Here is a 20,214-nt window from a genome sequence, read left to right on the forward strand (position 1 = left end):
TGTTTAATGAATGGGCATACTTTTTCTGGTATTCTTTAGGTCTAGCATTTTGACAGTCGTCTCTTATCAGTAGCAGTATACTTGCTCATTGTAGGTAGCCAGAATATAGGCAACCAAACCTGTTACTGGTTAACCTCTGATCTAACAGAGCAATGGTGATCACTGCACTGCATGAATTCCCAGCTCAGCAGGTAAGAACTTCAACTAGCACAAGTTGCTGAGTGAGGTGTTAAGTGTGTTTTCCAGATCTTCCAAAGCCCATGGGTTAGAATTTGTAAGGTTTGATTTCAATTCTTTCTCCCTCAGCAGTAATACAGTCTACAGGAAGCCATTTGTGGCATATGTAGATGAAATGTTTTAGTTCATAATTTTCCTTTTAAATCTATACCTGATATACTCGGTATGACATCTGTGCTGATGTCTGTCTAGGAAATGTTTTCTTTGCCATGATTAATGTGAGAAGGGAGATTGTAAAAGCTCATATTGATCATTGCACTGTCCTAAAGACAGTGGAAGCCTATTTACATGAGTATGTGTATTTAAAATCGCCTCCTTTAAGTTTCACCACTGGAAACCTATATGGTGGCCGTATATGGTGGCATTTAGCAAATTTAGAAATGCAAATGTTGGCCCTGATCCAGAACTAGGACGTAAGTAGAATCTCCCTATGAACATGGCAGAGGATCCAAGTCTTCATGCCACCTAAACATAAAGAAAAGCTAGGGAAGAACTAGGAAGGAAGTCTAGCAGAACTAAACCCTTAAGCTACATACACACTTCCAATTATTATCGTTGGAAAACGAACGACGAACGTTCATGCACGATATATATGAACGATCGTATAGCACCGATCCTGCACATAGAGTTAACGACACGATCGTTCGTAGATATTGTACACACAATAGATACGATCTTTTGAGCGATAGAGGAACTATGTGCACGACAGGAAAGTGAACGGACGTTCGTTCATCACGCATGCTCTGAACATGGACGATCAACGAACGACCGTACACACGAACGATGCTCAACGATCGTCGTCCAATCCGATCCGTCGATCCGGTCGTTCGTTTCCAGCGACTTTCCTCGTTCGTCGGCGTCGTTGGTTACTTTTTTACGAACGATTTTTTGTCCAATCGATCGTTCGTCGTTCGATTGGAACGATAAAAATTGGAAGTGTGTACGCACCTTTACCCTTAAAAACTGTGATAAGGCAGGTCCTTTATTGCAGAAGGGGCAGAGGATGCCTGTTCTGCAATAAAATACTCTTACCTATTATTACACAGTCTTTTATATAGCGCCAACATATCACGCAGCGCTGTACAAATTCCATGGTCATGTGACCAGCTGTCTCTCCAAGGAGCTAACAATCTAATGTCCTTACCATAGTCATGTGTCATTAATAAAGCCTTAGGTCAATTTTGGGGAGAAGCCAATTAACCTAACCATGTTTTTGGAATGTGGGAGGAAACGAGTACCCGGAGGAAATGAAGGGAATTCAGCATACAACTGACCATAAGCAAATGATATTTGGATTTCCAATCAGATGTGTTTTTGAATATCATTTGAAAGTATGTAAGTTATGTGCACAAACAACTGATCAGAATTAGGATTGTGTTTCTGTTTACTTTCCATCCGGGGCAAACAATTGGAAGGACATAACAATGTACACATGTAAGCAGTGTTTTAGGACTTCCAGCCAATTAATTGGAAGTCAAATCAAACTGTCAATCAATCATTCAAAAAATCACTGTGACACCAAACTCTTCAACAATGTAAATCCATCAGTATAGCTTTTTACCCTTCTAAGATCTGCATAGGGAGAAATAATAACATAAAGTATGTAAAAAAACCAGAAATAAAAAAATATTAGCATGTTGATGAGAGACGGAAAGGAACCAGGGAAGACCAAATATGAAGCAAGTTTAATTTTAGCTTGAGATGTGATTCTTTTACTTGTCCGTCATGCTAAATGCAGTCCATAAATGCAGAATTTTAATAACAGTATAAGCAATTTTGTAAGTATTAGTAATGTGAGGATGAGATTACCCGATAACCATCAAATTAGGAAAGTTTAGATGTTGCTGTTTGCACTGTAAGCCCAGCCAATGTTAGAACTTCTTTGTCATCCAGATTCCTCTGAAATGGTCTTAGATCTAAGATTGGCATCCTCTGGCAACTTTAGTCGATAATCCATGTTCGTGAAATTTGACCATGAGCGTCATACTAATAAAATGGGGTTCCTGTAATCTCATTGTCATGGGCTATTCAGATCATTATCCTGTGACTTGCAAAGATCCAAGCAGAATGTCTTGATTTAAGGAATTTGTCTATTATCGTCAATACACTATCCACTGCAGGGACTCTAAATCCAGTCTTGTAAAAAAAGAAAAGAGACTTGCATCATTGATCAAAGCAAGGGATGTTATTTACGGATTGCGCAGCTCTGTCAGGAAGATTTAATGGAGCTGAGCATAGCTTAGTCTGTGTGGAAAATGTTTTTTGTTTGCCTAGTGGGAGTGTGCGATTGTTTACTATATATTTATAATATATATATATATGTTTTTTTTCCATTGTTTATATTACTCTATTATTATACTACTACTATTTTGACAGTGCCCTCTGCTTGAAATGTTCCTGGTTGTTTTAATTGATCTGTAGCATACAGCATACACAGTGCATCTCAACACAATGGGCCTTTAAAGTTCTCCAAGACTAAAGAAGATAAACTCTCACAGAAGTACTTGAGTGATCTAGCAAACCTGTAATGGATTCCCTAAAAATCATCTGCTATTAGTTGGCACAAGTTTTTAATCCTGGACCAAATCTATTCCAGGTTTGCTGAATCACCCAGGCTCTCCCAAAAAAGTCTACCTTCTTTTGTCCTGGAGAGCATTTATAAATCAGGCTCACTGAGCATTGCATGTAGAAAAGTCTGATGGTTACAATAGAGTAACTCTGTGGTCACTCTAAAAACACCCAGTGGACAGCAAAGATGGGTATATGCATACTTACATCACCTATACAAGTTCTATTGGAACACGGAAACCGAAGGTGCTGATGTTTTGTTAGGCTTGACTGGTCATCAGTAACCCGCACTTGTCATCAGCAATCTTAGTTCTGGAGCAACAGGGCACAGAGACAAATGTCTCCTTTATAGAAGCCGTAACAAGTCCACACCAGGTTTCAGGATTCCAAGTACAGCACAACAGTGCAAACATTTAGGTAATAAATATTTTTGCTGTGTTGTATTGATTGGGAGAAGGTAAGTTTAAGTAGATCGTAAGGAGGTAAGTTTAAGAGATCATGCATCCATGCAGGACGTCAGACTTAGTTCAAAATCAAGTACGGTGTGCTTTCTGGTCTATTAATATTATTGTTATTGAGAAACAGGATTTATATAGCGCCAACATATTACGCAGCGCTGTACATTAAATAGGGGTTCCAAATGACAGACGTAAACAGACAGTGACACATGAGGAGTGACACAAGGGGAGAGAACCCTGCCCCGAAGAGCTTACAATCTTATTTGCTTTAATATTTCTGTCAGTTCATAGAATTTGTTTAACACCGCGAGTTGCTTCAAGTCACCTTTGTGTTCAGTTTTATTCTAGGTTTTCAGGTACTTATATATCGAAAGTACTTTACCTAGCAGAAGCAAAAAGGATCATGATCACTGTTTGATGGGGAACAAATGGGTTCCTTGTATGAGAGCCCTGTGTACTCCAGACTGCCAATTAGGGCTGAGAAAATGTACTTATCACATTTTACCCAAAGCTAAATAGGTATAAACCCCTGAGAGCAGTACTGTCTTAAAGCTGAAGTTTATTCTGCTAATATCTTGCCTTCATTTGTTCATCCTTTACCCCCTCATCAACATGCTAATGAAGTTTAAACAAAACCTTTCCATTTTCTTTACATACCTTCTTTTAGACCCAGTGGTATTATCACTGGGTGTTTGTGCTTCTCTGTACATTGCAAGGCTTGTAGGAGGGGCTGAGCAGGGCGCTGTATGTAGCTTTCCTGAAAACAGAGAAGAATAAGATCCAAGGAATAGGATGGTTTGGGCCAAAAGCAATTTGGCTATGGAATAAAGAATCAGAAGTCTATCAGAAAGGCAATAAGGAGTGTTCTGTTCTGCTGCAACTTCCAATGCACATTGCAAGAAGCTCACAGCGTGCAGTGAAATCGGATAAATTTTAGTACAAGAGAGGAGATGGTACAGTTGTGCAAGGTAAAGCTGTAGACTGAAGTTTGAGCTCTAACACCTAAATACAGTACTCTTATATAGCAGTCTTTAAATATGTTATTTTCTCTGCAGACATCAGTTTACAGGCTGTATAATCCTCATAAAAGGAAACAATTACTCAGTAGTCAGTAAACAGGGTGTGTGCCTCTGTCACCCATAATAATACATTATATACAAGCTCAGTCCAGCATGCCTATTTTGAAGACTAAGCCATTAACCCTAAATACAGTTGGAATATTTTTGACCGCAAGCCCTGCAAATGCCCCATTGCACAAACATTGTGACCTTTTCAACTTGCTGAAACTTTCCAGCACTCTTTTATTCTCTTAAATCTGGCGGTATAAAAATAATAGTAAGTTAATAGCACGATGGTCCTCTTTAAGCACCCAGTTTACGGTGCTTATGCAAAGTGTCAATAGCAGCAATTGGCCTAACAGTGTGACAACATACTTGCTTGGAAATGGGCTAATCTCTTGCTTGGGTTATTCAGAGGTCAGAAAGGGATTTTACTTTTTTTTTTCTCTTTGCACCCCCATTCAGTTCCTATGTGTTTTTATAACTGCTTTTCTGTGATAATGATGCCCCAGGGCGGGGAACGATGACATTTATCCGCTCAGACGGAACATCAGCAAGTGTTCTAACGTGTTTATCAAGTAAATTGCACCTTACAAAAAGGTAATTACATGTACAGTCAAATGCAGAGGGAACTGCCTGATTAGGGCTTAATAATTTTAGCATTTGAACTGGTTTAGTTGTAGGAAAGGAAAGTTTGTTTTACCCCGTTTTGAAAGACTTCTTATTATAATGTGCAATACTTTGCTTTGTAAACTACGGCCATTTGTGTTGGAATAAATAATGATTTAGAATGAATGACTACAGAACACAACTTAACACCAAATACATAAATGCTTAAAGTCTATGTAAAGCCTAACTTCTCGTTTGTTTTATTTGGGTCTGTTAATAATGTCATTGAATGTGTTTTGTTGTAACTGTTCAATAAGTGCAAACATGCCAGAAGACTTGAGAGCTTGGAACTTGTCAGCTACCCATAAACTTTAAAACACCTTATGTTTATGTTATGAAGAGGGGAAATGTGTTCTGTAGTCCTGTTCTAGGTTAACTATTCTTTTTAGAAACAGTGAAGGTGAGTTATCTTTGTTTCCATAGGACAGGGTAAATGTTATTGGCTGTATCACCAGGGGAAAACAAATGAAAATCCAGCCACCACATTTGATAAACTGCAAAATATTACATTTTTTTGTTTCTGGGTTTGCATAAGCCAAAAGATAAATAACAAAGGAAAAAAAGTAGGACATAAATGCCAACAGTTAAAAAAGCTTATTTGGTCCAATTGACGTACTCGCATAAAGCCATATATATGTATGCAGAGTCACGCCTGCAAGGCATTATTGGGCCACTACCTGTTTGGAATAAAATCACATTTTGTATTGATTTACATTAAAACATTTTTTTTTTTCAGAAAACAGCTTATTTTGTCACATGTGATTAACATATAGCACCATAATAACTTGACATATGAACAGAAAGATAATCATTATACAAGTATGGCTACTAAATAGTTTTGGTATAGCTCAGAATGGTGCAGAAACACAGCGCAGGCTAATTTCTAAAAAGATGACTAAAAATGGAGACTCTAATAAAACAGTTACGCGTTTCTGGTTTTCTGCAAAAGAAAATCAAAACAGAACATACTGAGCGCGTAATTAAATTTAATGTAACCCAATAAATAATATAATTTTTCTTAATTAAGATGAGGGTGGTAGTGTTACCCCATATTGCATAAGGCATAAGGACAGAAAATGTTTCACAAAACTATTGTAAATACAACATTTAGTTACCAATTGATAGGCAAATCTATCATAAGGGAAACCAGTTCCTGCAACAACTGTCAAAGAGGGATTTCCCCTAAATCCACAAGACACAGATAGCAAACAAAGCTTTTCAATTTGTACTATAAAACAGATAAAACACATGGCAAAAACCATGGCTTATCCTTTACTGCAGGGGTGTCAAACTCTGGCCCTGGGGGCCAAATTGGCCCCCAACATCCTTTTTTTTGGCCCCCAAAGGAATCCTAATTATGAACTGCAGCTGGCCCGCCACTGCATTGAAATAGCGCTGCTACTACAATTTCTATAGACCAGTGAGCATTTCCAGCACTTACCCTCAGATGTACTTTTTCTTGCTACTCCAAGGCATGGACTTGAATGGGTGGATTTTCATTAAAGAAAATTCTTAGTATTGTTAGCCAGTGCAAAAATTATTCGAAATTTAACTCAGAAGGCTAGAATAGGCTAAATAGAGAAAAAAGAATAAGATTTTTTCTTAAATAAATAAAAATTCTTATGCCTCTCTCGCTATTATAAGCTTGTTCCAGATTAAATGTAAAGCAAAACCTCTTTGTTTCCGTATGAAAAGGTTTTAAAGCTAATGAGAAGGAAAAACTTCCTCAATTTTTTCAATAATTTTCAAGGTTGGCCCGCGACTGTGTCTATGTTTTTAATTTTGGCCCTCTGTGTATTTGTGTTTGACACCCCTGCTTTACTGCGTGCCTAAAGACGCAATGCACATTCTTTTAACCTGCAAATATTATGTCAATGTAAAGGAGCTTCTTGGTCAAAATCCTTCTCTACCCAAATATAGACGAATAACTGCTAAACTGAACAAAGATCCGCATCATTTGCTCGATATCTCCTCCATTATTTAGTGCCAAGTCTCAGGACTAAAAACAAAATGTAAATCACTTGTTGTGTACTTTTTTATGTAAATTCCTTACCTATTTTCTGGCTTTTGTGTTTTTTTCAGCTGCAAATTGTCACATTATAATCCAAGCAAATGGCCTGACATTTCACAGGTTATGACTGCTTATACAGGGGATGATATCTTTATTTCCAACTCCTTCTTTAAAGTTCATGGGCAGCAATTATATTAGTGCATATTCAATAATACACTACAATGTAGAAAAGTAAATTATCTAGTCCACTACCATGTTATTTCAACTGTCATTAAAAGACATTCATCTTAGGAGAACACCAAACAATTTCTTCATGATCCAAACACAATACAATTTTTCCTCATTGTCCCTCACAAAAAGATCAAATTCAAAATGCTGTACCCATGAAACATACTTTTATAAATAGGCTGAACACAAAATAAACCCTACAAAACAACATTTTACTAAAAATATGGCTACGCAGTTATTTGACCCCATATTATTAAATCACACAGTGAAAAATCAGTGGTTTATCATTTTTTTTTTTTAATCCTAAACACCTTTGCAGAGGAGCACCTATCAGTTGCCTCTAAGGTGAAGTTGGACAGAGAATTTTGCAATTTGAACAGTCAGAGAGGATTTGGTAATAATCCAAACAATGACAGACCTGTCGAAAATTCTTTTGGTTTGTGAATGTATGCCTATTCTAGCATTCTTTTACAAAATGCCATTTTAATCTTATCTCGGGGCAAATATTAACCCCCTCTAAAGTCTCTAGAATATTAATAATGCTCCCTAACCCCTCTAGCATCTCTGGGATAATAATAACCACCTTCCACTTGTATCTCACCCTGATTGATCTATTTCCCATACCTTGTGAAGCATCATACAGTATGCTCATTAAATCTGCCATTCAGATCCATTGTCAGTGCCGTTTCTGGGTTCAGGGGATTGCTATTCCAGACCCTAGATGTGCCCACACTTTTTTTTCGGACATCACTGCTGCTAACTCCTCTTTTGGTACCCAATGGGACATCACCACTGGACAACCAATAGGAATTGTCCTTATCAGACAGACAGTAATGTGGACACCTGAAAAAGAACATTGTCTCCTATAAAAAGCGGAATTTAAACAGCAATTTATGGGGGTAATTCTAATGATAAGTTAGAGCGGGGGTGTTGGGGAAGAGAAATTAGGGGATAAACCTGTCAGAAAACTGGGCTGTTGCCAAGAATGTTTTAAGCAGGGGATACTATAAATTTAATTATGTGCCAAACTTAGTAAAGATCCAGAAATATAAAAAGATGAAATGATATGCAAATTATTTCTTTTTTAATAAAGAAATAAAGCTTGGTAATACAGTCCCCCATCTACTGACTTTTTAATAGAATGCATAATAGAACATTAGGTAGGTCTTGTGGTAGGATGGGCCATAGATAGCATTTTACGGGACATGTTGAATTTTGTATTTACCTTTAACCTATAGCTTTGGATTTACCTATGGGTTTGCCATTCAGTTTTCCCTGAAGGTAACTTCTGCTTTCACATTTTGTACATTTTATTTAGAATTTCTAACTTTAATATTTGCTTAATGGTGGCAGATACATAATTCTTCCATTGTATGAAGAGCTTTCTTTTACCTAATTGGAGTACTTATAGAAAATGGAAACTTGAATGCAGAAATTAAATGGGGTTTAAAAAATACAGACAGCTTTACCTACAATTTGGGATAACTGAGATAAAATCTGTCTCCTACTGAAGCATTAGGCTTTTTCTCATTCTCACAACAAAACAAACAAAGCATTTAAGAGAAATACTTGTAATGAATTTTAGACACCGCAGTGAAATAACACAATCGCCCGGCCATTAATGGATCATCATCTAGCTTGAGACTGCCAAGAGCCTAAAGATATATGCTCAAGTGAGATAGATGGGGTAGAGCAAGGTATGGATTGATCACTTTCAGTTTTGAGAATGAGAGAACAGATTAGCTCCCTGCAGAAAGATGTCCATTGGCAATAGACTCTCATTTTCCAGTCTCGCTTCCAGGGGGGTCTGCTGTGTATTGTAATGTTGTTGAGGAATCTAGGAGTAGAATTTAACAATTTCATTGCTAAAATATCTTAAACTAAAAGGCCAGTTTTACTTTTATTTTTTTAATGTATTTTTCAGGAAGTATAATAATTCAAACCTGCAGCTTTCCTACAATATTCACTTCCTGGTTCCCTACAGATTCACGCACATTGCAGTTCATCACTGGGTTTAGGGTAAATGACACCTAATGACATTCACCCTTTTTCTGTGAGCGCAGGTTGTCATGGATCGAACACCTAGGGGTGTCACAAAGGCACCATGCCCTCACAGTACAATACAAAGAACAGTACTGAAGTTTCTGTAGACTCAAGAGACTGAGGTGACTAATTAAATTCAAATATTTTCAGGGTCCAAACTTGTTTCTAATTGTCCTGTAGCAAAAGTACTGCAGAGTAACCCTGAGCTTTATAAAGCCCTAACGCTTTTTCTAAATAATATTATTATCATCATTATTTAGTGTTAGTTTTTTGTTGAAAAAGAAAATCCTACATAGTTCACCTCTCCATAACCTCTCCCCACTCCCTAACACCCTTTGAAGTCTAGTCCTCACTGATCCCCCAGAGCTTTGGAGCTACCAAACAGTGACAATCTTCATTCAAATGATCTTTTGTCAAGAAAAATCTTCCAGAAACTTAAGTAATTTTTCTTTTCCCAACCGATTCACCTCTCTGCCTAAGCTAGATCATCACTGCAAAAACAGCAAATGCAAATGTATGGGATAGTTCAGTTGTGTTAAATTTGGGCACAAACACGTAACCACAAAAGATATACATACATTTTGCGAGCACCAAATACCTGTGCATGCCAGGTTTTTTCTTTGTAAAAGTAGTAGTGATGTCATCACTGTACTGCACATAGAATAGACAGGCCTACCCACTACGAACTGCCTACTCACCTACTTCAGGGTAGCAGATAAAAGACCAGTCACTCTGAATAGGGAGGGAATGGGAAGCAGTGGTCGCTGTTTTTTCATAAAGATCTCGCACAAAGGCAACGTTTTACATCAGTTTTAGAAGAAAGGCACAAACCACAATTAAGAATGCACATGTTGTGTATAGTCAATGTTGTGTATAGTCAATATGTTAGCATTTTTTGGCTAATCCCAAAGTTTAGTTTTAGAATTGAAAAATAGACCTACCTAAAGACAAAAAATGATCCCAATGTTCCTGTTCTGCAGAGAAAAAGATATTTTTAAGCTCTTTAAACTTAGCATTACTCTGACTATTATTTTATATCTTGGGTAGCCTAGCACTAGCTGTCTTTACATGCCATGGGCAATTATACTAAATTATTGCCTAAATTAGCCTTTCTAAATTTACCGGCTCCAGACCGCGCATGCGCGGGGGAGCCTGGTGTCACCTAAAGGGGAAGAAACTCCCCCCATAGTGATGTTGTGATGCCACAACCCCCCCCCCCCCCACTTCCCTGAGCCTGCGATCCGTACGGGGGACATGCTTCGGCTGTAGCGGGTGAGTCCTCCCAGCGGGATCCTTCTCCTGACCCAGCTCAGGGGCACACCAGCAAGAGCCACGAACCACCGGTTGGCGACCACTGTTTTGATCTTGAGGATTTCCTAAAATTACTATATCCAAAGGTAGTTAGTGTGTTAGTCACAAACTGCTCATTGCTCAAGGAGCTCCTAGCAACCTCTGAAGGAACCGTATGGATTCCTGGTTGAGAATGACTTGCTCCACATGGTTATCAATAAGCCAGACATAAACACCAGACTTTATTTGGCCAGTGCAGGCATCGTCCAACTACCATGCTAACTTCTTCTTTAACAACACATGCTTACCACGATAGGGAGATAAGCTGATCATATAATAACTATGCAGTCTGATCAACTTCAGGTATCACACACCATTTTTCAAAAGTAAATCCAAATCTATGGGCATTTATCATCACTCAATGACAATATGTCACAAAAACATTGAAATCTGTAGTACTCGATTTTCCGATTGTGAATTTAGAGTAATTACGGTACCCATGTTCTCCACTTTTAGAAGCCTGTTCACTAGGCAACAAAACCTGTCTTCCTAAAAGTGGAGAACCAAAAGAGTGGTAAACACATTCTGTTCTTTCATATTTGATCTATAGGGTCTATAGGTGAAAAGGTCAATAAATGTGCATGTTAGGCCAAACACTAAGTACATGTTTAGTTACAATATTAGTTTTAACATTCTACCATCCCAGGCTATACAGGACAAAGCTAAACCTAATAATATTATTCTGGAGAAAACCCCTTCTTCAGTGTTTAGCAACTTCTTTAGAACTGGACACTTTGTGTAATTTCCTATATACTCCCCTGCCAGCTTGGAAACTGAGTCCAGTGGAGCATTAGATCTTCTAATTGCTGCATGGGTGCCATGCAGTAGACATGCTGTATACCAGGGATGTCAACACTTTTTTGACTTGCGAGCTACTTTTAAAATAACCAAGTCAAAATGATCTACCAAAAATAAAAACGTGGACTTAATAACTCCTGTGCGCTGTAAATTTTATTTTTAAAGGCAGGGCTCCAGATCGCGATCCACGTGTTGGGCAGCACTGCTGTATACAATAGTCATGTGTAGGTATACCAAACTACAGGATCATTTTGTCTTAAGGCTAAAAACCTCACTGAAGTCTCTTACAACTGCAACAGCTAGCTGTTGTTGAAGCTGTTGTGATTGACTTGCCTTTTACCCAGTATGTCATGTTGTTGTTCTGCCATTTTAACCAATTTCTTACTATCTTTCTGGGTAATTACTGGCCTAAAATGTAATTGTTATGTCACACCAATCCCAAATATGTGATTTATATCACAGTAGTAGGTAAAGTAGTAAAGTAGGTAGCTACCCTCACCCTAATTATATTTTAGGTGGATTTTGAAAATCATCTAGATGGAAAGGGTAGAAATTGTTGTGTTCTCTCCTATACAAGGGCGCATACCCTTTTTTTAGCATTACAATCCCCAAAGGATTCCTCAATACTTCCTTAACTGGGCTCTCAAAATTATCATCATCATCAGTCCAACTAGGTACCACTATAACTTTAATAGATGTCATTAGTTTGATTTTACTTTACCTTTTATTATTATAATTACAATCCCAATATACAAGATAAATGCAATTAATAAGAAATTTGCTGCTGTTCTGGTACATTTATTGACAATGCTACTCGCATGCATTCTAACACATCAGGTTGATTTCTCCGCTTTAATTTCAGGTTCTTTAATGCAGAGAATTTTGTTTTATTTATGCTGATATGTGGTCCCATTCCCCCATCACTCGGTTTCCAGTTCCCCAGTAATATGTATTAATTATTTTTATTTAATAATTAATTTATTGTACAGCGCTGCGTAATATGTTGGCGCTATATAAATCCTGTTTAATAATAATAATAATAATAATAATTATCCAGCAAACCTGACAGAATTAACCCGAATGTTCTCATTCTAAAGACCAAATTCATATGGCAGTGTTAGCACATACAACGCAAAGAAAACACATTTATACTGCAAACATCATCCCTCCACATAATGCACAAGGAATTATAGGTAACAGAAGTTTGGGGAAAACTCTACTAATAAACTTATTCTGAAGCTACATCTGCTGTGTGATCACTTTTAGGAATTTAGGCTCTTTAGATTCTGTTGCGTCTATAAATGAATGGAGCCCATCCCTAACCCCAGTGCTGCTGTGTTTTTTTTTGTATTGTTTGTGCAAGAACTTCATTCTTAAACAAGAGCCATCAGTGTGGGCAAGGATTTTAGGAAATAATAAAATTGTAATGTTTGATTGACATTGAAAGACAGCTAACTGTTTTATGGAGAAAGGCAGCAAACGCCAGAAGGGGGTCCATTGTGTTTATGGAAGGATTGATCACATACTCACAGCAGGAGGCTCACCATTCAGTAGAGTCAAATCCGTCTTTCTACAGCAGGGCCTATAGAGGACAGATGCACCCCCACCCTCGCTCAGGGCACTCTTTGAATGCCTCCTTATTTCAATAAATTTGTCTCCAGAGTTACATATTACATCCCAGTGCGCCCGACGCAGAGGGGAGAAGCAATAACCCTTACACTAAACGTCAGCTAAATTAGATAGGCATTAGAATTTACATTGGGGTCACAATATAAATACACAGGACTTCAATTTTATGCAGTTCCTTTAAATCCATAAATCTCAGTTTTATTACTCTTTTGACCTCACGGGTTCTCAGTTTTTGTTAACTAATCAAAACAATAGAATTAATAAGTGTTCATGCATTTTCATACTGCGATGGTTGGACATTACCAGTATGCACTATGCAATGTATTGTGTTTTTGTATTTTGGTTTTTTTAGAAGACTATGCTCCATTATATTCAAAGAAGCTATAAAGAATTATGTGTTAGCTTATCATTCATCACAGAAATTTGGGAGCTTGCCTGCTGTATCCGGGCCTTCCTCTGGAGCATTTGTCATGGCCACTTACATTGCACTGTGTGTTCAGGAATGGATACGACTCCTGAGAGTATAAAGAAGCATCTAAGGCTGCAGGTACACCGCCTAATGCCAGGCATGCACATGTGATTTTCCTTCAATAGTGTTATGATCAACATATAAACCGATCCTTTGATACTATGTCTTTGATCCAACACTAGGTAGTTGATGATAAAAAAAAAAAAATTTCTAAAAAAAAAAAAAATCAGTTCGCCAAATTTTTAATTTTTATTTGTTTTTATTGTTTTTGTCTGATAGATTGTTTAATTGATTAACAAATAGTGCATGGCTAGCTTTAGCCTTTCCAAAAATGGAAAAATCTCCGATCTCATGACAAAGTGGTGCTCATAAAAGAGTATGGTATCTGACCTGTTGGACTTGTGCATTTTTTCTCCAATTTGAGCAGCATTCAGTGGGCTGCACACAAGATTTGAGACTTTCCTATTTATGCAGAGGAAAAGAAACAAGAAATGTTGTAATGTCTGCAATGACGGACACTTAACTGCTTGTGAAAGTAAGGGTAAAACCCCAATCAGGATGTTTCTACAATATGCCCCATTGGTAAGATTTCCCTTAATTTCCTGATCTGTGAATACAACCAGAAGTACAAAGAAATCTCAAAGGATCATGGGAATGGTCACTATGACAAATAGAGAGGGTGAATGTATCCATTAGAAACACATAGGGCTCTATTTATAAAACAGGGAATCTGAGATTCCCTGGTAGGAGTTAATAACTCCCAATGAAACATATGAACCTGGAAGATTCCCTGTTTTATAAATAGAGCTCTTAAAGAGGTTCTTACAGAAGACTTTTAAAGAATAAAAAATGAAAAAAGGTTCTTTATTTTATATATATATATATATATATATATATATATATACAACTATTTCTTTATTATTCAGTGTATGATTTCCTGTTTAGATATATATGCAGGACAGTTGTGAATATTGTATTCTTATATGGAGAGAAGGGGCACCTGCCATTAGTAGTTTTGGGGGTATATTGATAGTATATGCATAGGTCTCTCTGTAGGGTATGATCAGGATACCGGAAAGCTATAGCGAAGCCCAGTAAGTTTGTAAGCATGGTATTTAAGTGTTACAAACAATTATAAACAGGATAGGAAGTGGGTTTAAAATGGCTTAAAGGGATTACGGATTTAAAGCTTAATAAATGCTTGACTGTTTTAGTTCAGACACATTAGCTTTTAAAAGATTACTTGTATATTGACCAACAAGCACTGTAGCAGATCTTACAATAACGATGGGAGCAGAGGGGGTATCATTTTATTTTGTTTTCAAGGGAATCCCTGGAGTCCTGCTGAAGCTTGAAGCTTCTCAGCCACGGATTCCCCACTGAGGATAATCTGGAAGGGACTGTTTTAATGCGCTTAATTAGGCCTAGGTAAAGATCTGGTTTAAATTAGCTTGGAATTCCACACACCCCACCCTGTCGCTAAAGTAGCAGTGAAAACGGAAGTACTGTATTACAAATGGCATGACACTTAACATGATGACAGTGCCCTGTGTGTATGGCTGATATCCAGGAACAGACCCACCTTCTGGTCAATTGTCCCTTAAATTGTGCTTTGAGCATTGATTTACATAGCAACAAAATTCCTAAAATAAAATGTTGGTTTTCAAAGTAATATTTGTAGACTTGATTGTAGGTTTCATTTATATTTTTTTTAGAGCATTAACTGACTTCTCTGCGCTTTACAAATATGGACTATTCACACCAATCCAGAGCTCCAAAAGAGATTGCAGTCTGATATCTGAAAATAGTCATATGCAGCATATACACAGGAAGACAAAATGGCTGTAAGCCAGAAGACTATCAGTATGGGTTTTTGAGGTTCTGGAAGGAGGAGCTCAGAAACTAAATTGGAACCATTGTGTATGTGTGTATTAAATATCTGTGTTCTGTATACACATACAAAGCGACACATTGCAGTGCACCACACTCTCTGTCCTACACAATATATGGAGTAGCTTAGTGCACATTCTTTAAGAGGGACTTTATAAAAACTGGAGCTCTGATCAGCTGTAAAAGTTCATTTCCACCAAAAGAAATCTGACATCTGTACAGGGCTTTACAGGCTTTTGCTCAAATTTCATAAAACCTTGTTTTAATTATGTGGTTAGTGCCCAATTTTAATGCCAATAAATATTTTTTTTTTGTTCATCTAGGACTATGAAAGACTAAGACGGCATTCATGCTTCATGCTAATGCAAGTAATGTTTTGTGTCTTTTAGCTCCTTGACTTATTCATGATTTGGGACTGGTCTACCTATCTGGCTGACTATGGTCAACCCAACTCCAAATACCTGAGGGTGAACCCCAGTACTGCCCTAATTCTGCTGGAGAAGTGAGTATATACCGTAGCTTTGGGTGTATATATTATTGCTATTGATGGTATATGTTGTTTCAGTATCCTCTTTAACACGCAGGTTCTGAAACAAAGTACATTGTATAGTATACATTCTTCTTCTGGCTATGGAATGCTCTTACAGAAACTCTACATGATAAAAAGTTGTCAAATAAATAAGTTACATTGTATCATCTATGAGACACCAGATACATAGGAGTGCACAATTACATAGTAGAAGAGAGACACAGGAGCTCAAGGACCTCTGGCAGTAGTCATGCTGGTGATAAAAGTGAGTACATTATATTTTAATACAGGAAGTGGGAAAGATACGGCACCTATCAATGTCATAGGTATTTCTTAAAGTTTATCTATGTCATAGGTATTTCTTAAAGTTTATCTAAACCCGAGAACAATTATATGATATTCTGTAGTATCATATATTTTTAGATGCTTATTTGCTTGGGTCATTGTACCCAAATGTAAGTGCCAATGTGCCGCCCTAAGAAGGTAAAGAATATTACATTTTGGAGGCACACTCAACTGATATACATGTGTGCATATGTCTTCTATCGTCATCATTTATAGATTTTGAAAAGATAGCATAATGTGAGCAGGAGTAGTTATCGAGTCACTAAGGGAAAGGACTTTTGTGTGGAATAACCTTTAAACTATGTATAAATGTTGAGTAACATTTCTTTATTTATTTGTCACTGAATCTTTGGATTATGGAACACCCAGGCAGGGATAGTATTGCTGGCGGATTTTGTTTGTTTCTAATTTACTTAGTGTAACATTTTATTCCGTCTTCTGCAACATTCAACCACAGCTATCTAACTATCCCAGCTGCAAATGAATGGACCTATAAAGAAAAAATGCAGTAGGTGATTTGTCAGAATTTTTTAGGATGTTGGAATTTTCCAATGACTCCTATACCTAAGTCACCCATAGATTAGCATTTTATGGCCATCCAGGTCAGACAAAGTCCCCAGTGTATGGTTGTTTCAGAAAGCTCAAGAACCATTTTATAGTTCATTAAAAAGATTGAAAAAATCCTGTTTATTTTCTATTGATATTCTGTTGATATAAGGATAAATGTCCAGTCACACTACAGCATTTCCCCTTATGTGAGCAGGTATTCTCAGTTGAGTTTAGCACCATATGGTTATAGGGCAAATAAAAGGCTGAGACATTGAGATTGTGCCTACAGATCTCACTCACCTTTGGAAAGTTTTTTGTAATGATTTCCCTGCAGTTAGTTGTGTGAAGCAGCTTTAGGCAACGTTGCAGCTTATCATCTAAGGAGGAACTACAATTACCTGCTGGCCACCAAATACCAGGGCATGCTGGAAGTTTTGCCAAAGGTGCCAAGTCTCGTGTTGGGACATGGAATAAAAGTTTTCACTTTTTCCTTCACTTCCTCTAGGATGAAGGACATCAACAAGAAGAATAATATATTTGCCCAGTTCAGGAAGAACGATCGGGACCGGCAGAAGTTAATAGACACGGTGGTAAAGCAGCTCAGAAGTTTGGTGAATGGGATGTCACAGCACTCATAGTGATGGTCCTTCTCCTGCACAGTGTACATATGGAACTATCTCAATCAGCACATCCCTTTTTTCTGTTTTTACTATGATATTGAGGAAAAAGAGGGAAGATCACATGCTGGTTAGCTTGGGTGGGGCAATACCATGTTTTTAGGTTTTAAGAGTATGTTTTCTATATTGCACAGAAGTGGTTCAGCTTTGCCCAGGTAATTCAAGTGTACATATAAAAGAATGGGCCATGAATATTGTATTTTAATTATTGCTGCTAAAGGCTGCCACGTTTCTAGGGCGTTTCATGCTTAGATTTCTGAATCATGTGACGTCAGTGCCATGACGAGAGCAGAGCCGGACATTGAGATGAGCAGTCTGCAAGTGTTGGGAATGGACGCGGTGAGGAATTACGGTGCAGACTTGGATCAATGGCCACCAAATAGACCTGTCTTCCGATCTGAGCGCGTGGTTGCCGCTATTCATTTTTCTTATATTCTTGGTTCTCAGGGTTGTGATTTTCAACTATACCTGTATATAATGGATTTTATTCTCCTTTGGGAATAAAAAAAGAATGTTGACAAAAAAACCTGTATGTTGTCTTTCTTTAAATACGCACTTGAACTGTAAGAAGATGCTTCTCAAAATGCCTCATAGAAAAACTGACCTTGATGCCCATTGCACTTAGATATTTATATTTTCAGCATAGATTTTAATGCAGAAATTATTGTTGTATACATTATAGACAAGTCTTTTTCCAGGAATTCAGTGGGTGAGTATGAAGTGTACACAAAGGCATTGTAGTCATTAACGTGAAAAAAACAAAATAGGGTACTGTAGGATGCACATTTTTAATGCATAACAAAAAAAAGACTTTTATTTTGCTGGATTTCCATTGCTTCATATACATGTCTACATGAACTTGTCCCATCCTTTGCACACCTGTAGTTTTTTTTTCTGTAAACCAGGAATCCCTTGAAAGAGCAGTTTCTTATGTGCATGGAGTATTATCATTTTTGCAAGAAATATTGTCCCATGAACATAGAATAGCATCACGTGTACACAGAGTAGTTCCTGTGTGCATGGAGTATTATCAGTTTTGCATGGCATGTTGTCCTGTGTACATATACCAGTGTCTATGTACATAAAGCAACGTACCATTTTAATGGAATAGTGTCACAAGTGCCAACTTTCATCCTACTTACACCCTTTGCATACTCAGCCATGACTGATTAGCTAAAAGGAACACAACGTCACATTATTTACTAAGCACTGTTTACAATAAATTTTCTAAATGAACAGTCACTACTCGTTTAGTGATTCAACCCCAGTATCTAAATAAATCAGCATATAATCTAAATGAAAAAAATATATATATAGATAATATAGTGTAAGTATAATATTTTACTTTACACTATATACTGTACCTTGAAGTGTGACAGAGAATAGGGGTGCAGGTTGCATCTGTAGAAAATATCTAGCACTGGACTTTATAACTGCTTTGGAGTCCCTGATCATTCTATACATAAATTCTTCTGCACACAATTAGCATTTCATTGGGGCTGGCTCTGTAATTCACCCGTTATGACAATTCAAGTGCGATGAACAACTTAAAATTGGCATAGAATACTATAATAAAAAGAATCATTCTGGTTTATTGTACAAGTTTGGGCCTCCTTGTTTAAACTATATGTTCTATTTATTAGGAGATGATCTGACTTCAGCACAGCTGATGCATTAACTAAATTACATATTACCCATATTCCAGAATTGTTAAAGAATCCCAAATTTAATCAAAGATTTTTTTTTTCCTTAATGTTATTCCAAAGGTGGTATTGGCCTATTAGATCTTTGCTAAGGGCTAGTATATTTTGTTGTTTTATGACTTGTAAGTTCTCTTCTATGCAGTCTGTCAATCCATAGAAGTCCTCAGATGGTCCTCAGCCACCTTCTGTTCATTCTGCAGAGAAATGTCTGCTTTAGGCTAATTTACAAGCCTTGTTTTGACGTAATGCTCCTCTTTTGTTCTCTATAAAACCTGCTCACTTAGCGTTACTCTAGTATTGGCTTTGGTGGCAGTTGGCAGATGAGTGTGTGTTCTTGAGCTGTGTGCGGGGCCAGCTACTCTGCTTTTATTGCAGTTTGTGATCTGGGGAATTGCCCTTCATGGGAGATACATTTATAGCCGTAAATTATTGGAGAGTGGACTCCAACTCCAAAGAGATTTATACTGATGGCGCTATAAATTATTAGCGAGTGTATATCATGTTTGTGCTGCCACCGATAATGCTGGGAATGTAGAAAGACATGTATATTGATTGAGCTCACATGCCCATGTCCAGGACTTTTACTGCATGAACAGGGACCTGGGCAGTGTATCTCCGGCCTCCTCTTCTCTGATTGGAGGCTGACAGTTAACTCTTCTCTTTAGTGCCATACAATAGAGGCTAGAAAAATATTACAATACCAGTTTGGGTCTCTTAATAGTCAGTTTACACATGGAAATATTGTAAGTCATTGTTTATGAAAATTCTGCATTTTTCAAGTGGACAGCTGTAAACCAGGCAACAGGGTCATCATCGCCATCAATTAGCCACAAAGAGTGTTTTGTTTTCATGTAGACCAATAAACACTGGCCCTTATTTACTGAAGCGTATCCATGTACACCCAGATAACAAAAATCATCCAGAGATGTCACACCAAGACAAGTATCAAGCATGTACATAGAGTTAAATGATTAAAAATAATGTTTTCTGTGGGTTTTTTTTT

The 20,214-nt window shown here is 37.4% G+C and overlaps 1 protein-coding gene across 7 annotated transcripts in view; it reads left to right on the forward strand.

Annotated features, from left to right (window-relative positions):
* Positions 1–18,034, forward strand: part of EXOC6 (exocyst complex component 6) — a 140,860-nt gene extending 122,826 nt beyond the window's left edge. For all 7 annotated transcript variants that reach the window (XM_072425048.1, XM_072425050.1, XM_072425049.1 and 4 more), the window contains 2 exons: positions 15,798–15,910; positions 17,337–18,034. In XM_072425048.1, the coding sequence (XP_072281149.1) occupies positions 15,798–15,910; positions 17,337–17,469 (246 nt within the window). In that variant the 3' untranslated portion in view covers positions 17,470–18,034. The remainder of the gene's footprint in view (positions 1–15,797; positions 15,911–17,336) is intronic.
* Positions 18,035–20,214: the final 2,180 nt, after the last annotated feature.

The sequence above is a fragment of the Pyxicephalus adspersus genome, chromosome 10, assembly GCF_032062135.1.
Source record: "Pyxicephalus adspersus chromosome 10, UCB_Pads_2.0, whole genome shotgun sequence".
NCBI classification, from domain to species: domain Eukaryota; kingdom Metazoa; phylum Chordata; class Amphibia; order Anura; family Pyxicephalidae; genus Pyxicephalus; species Pyxicephalus adspersus.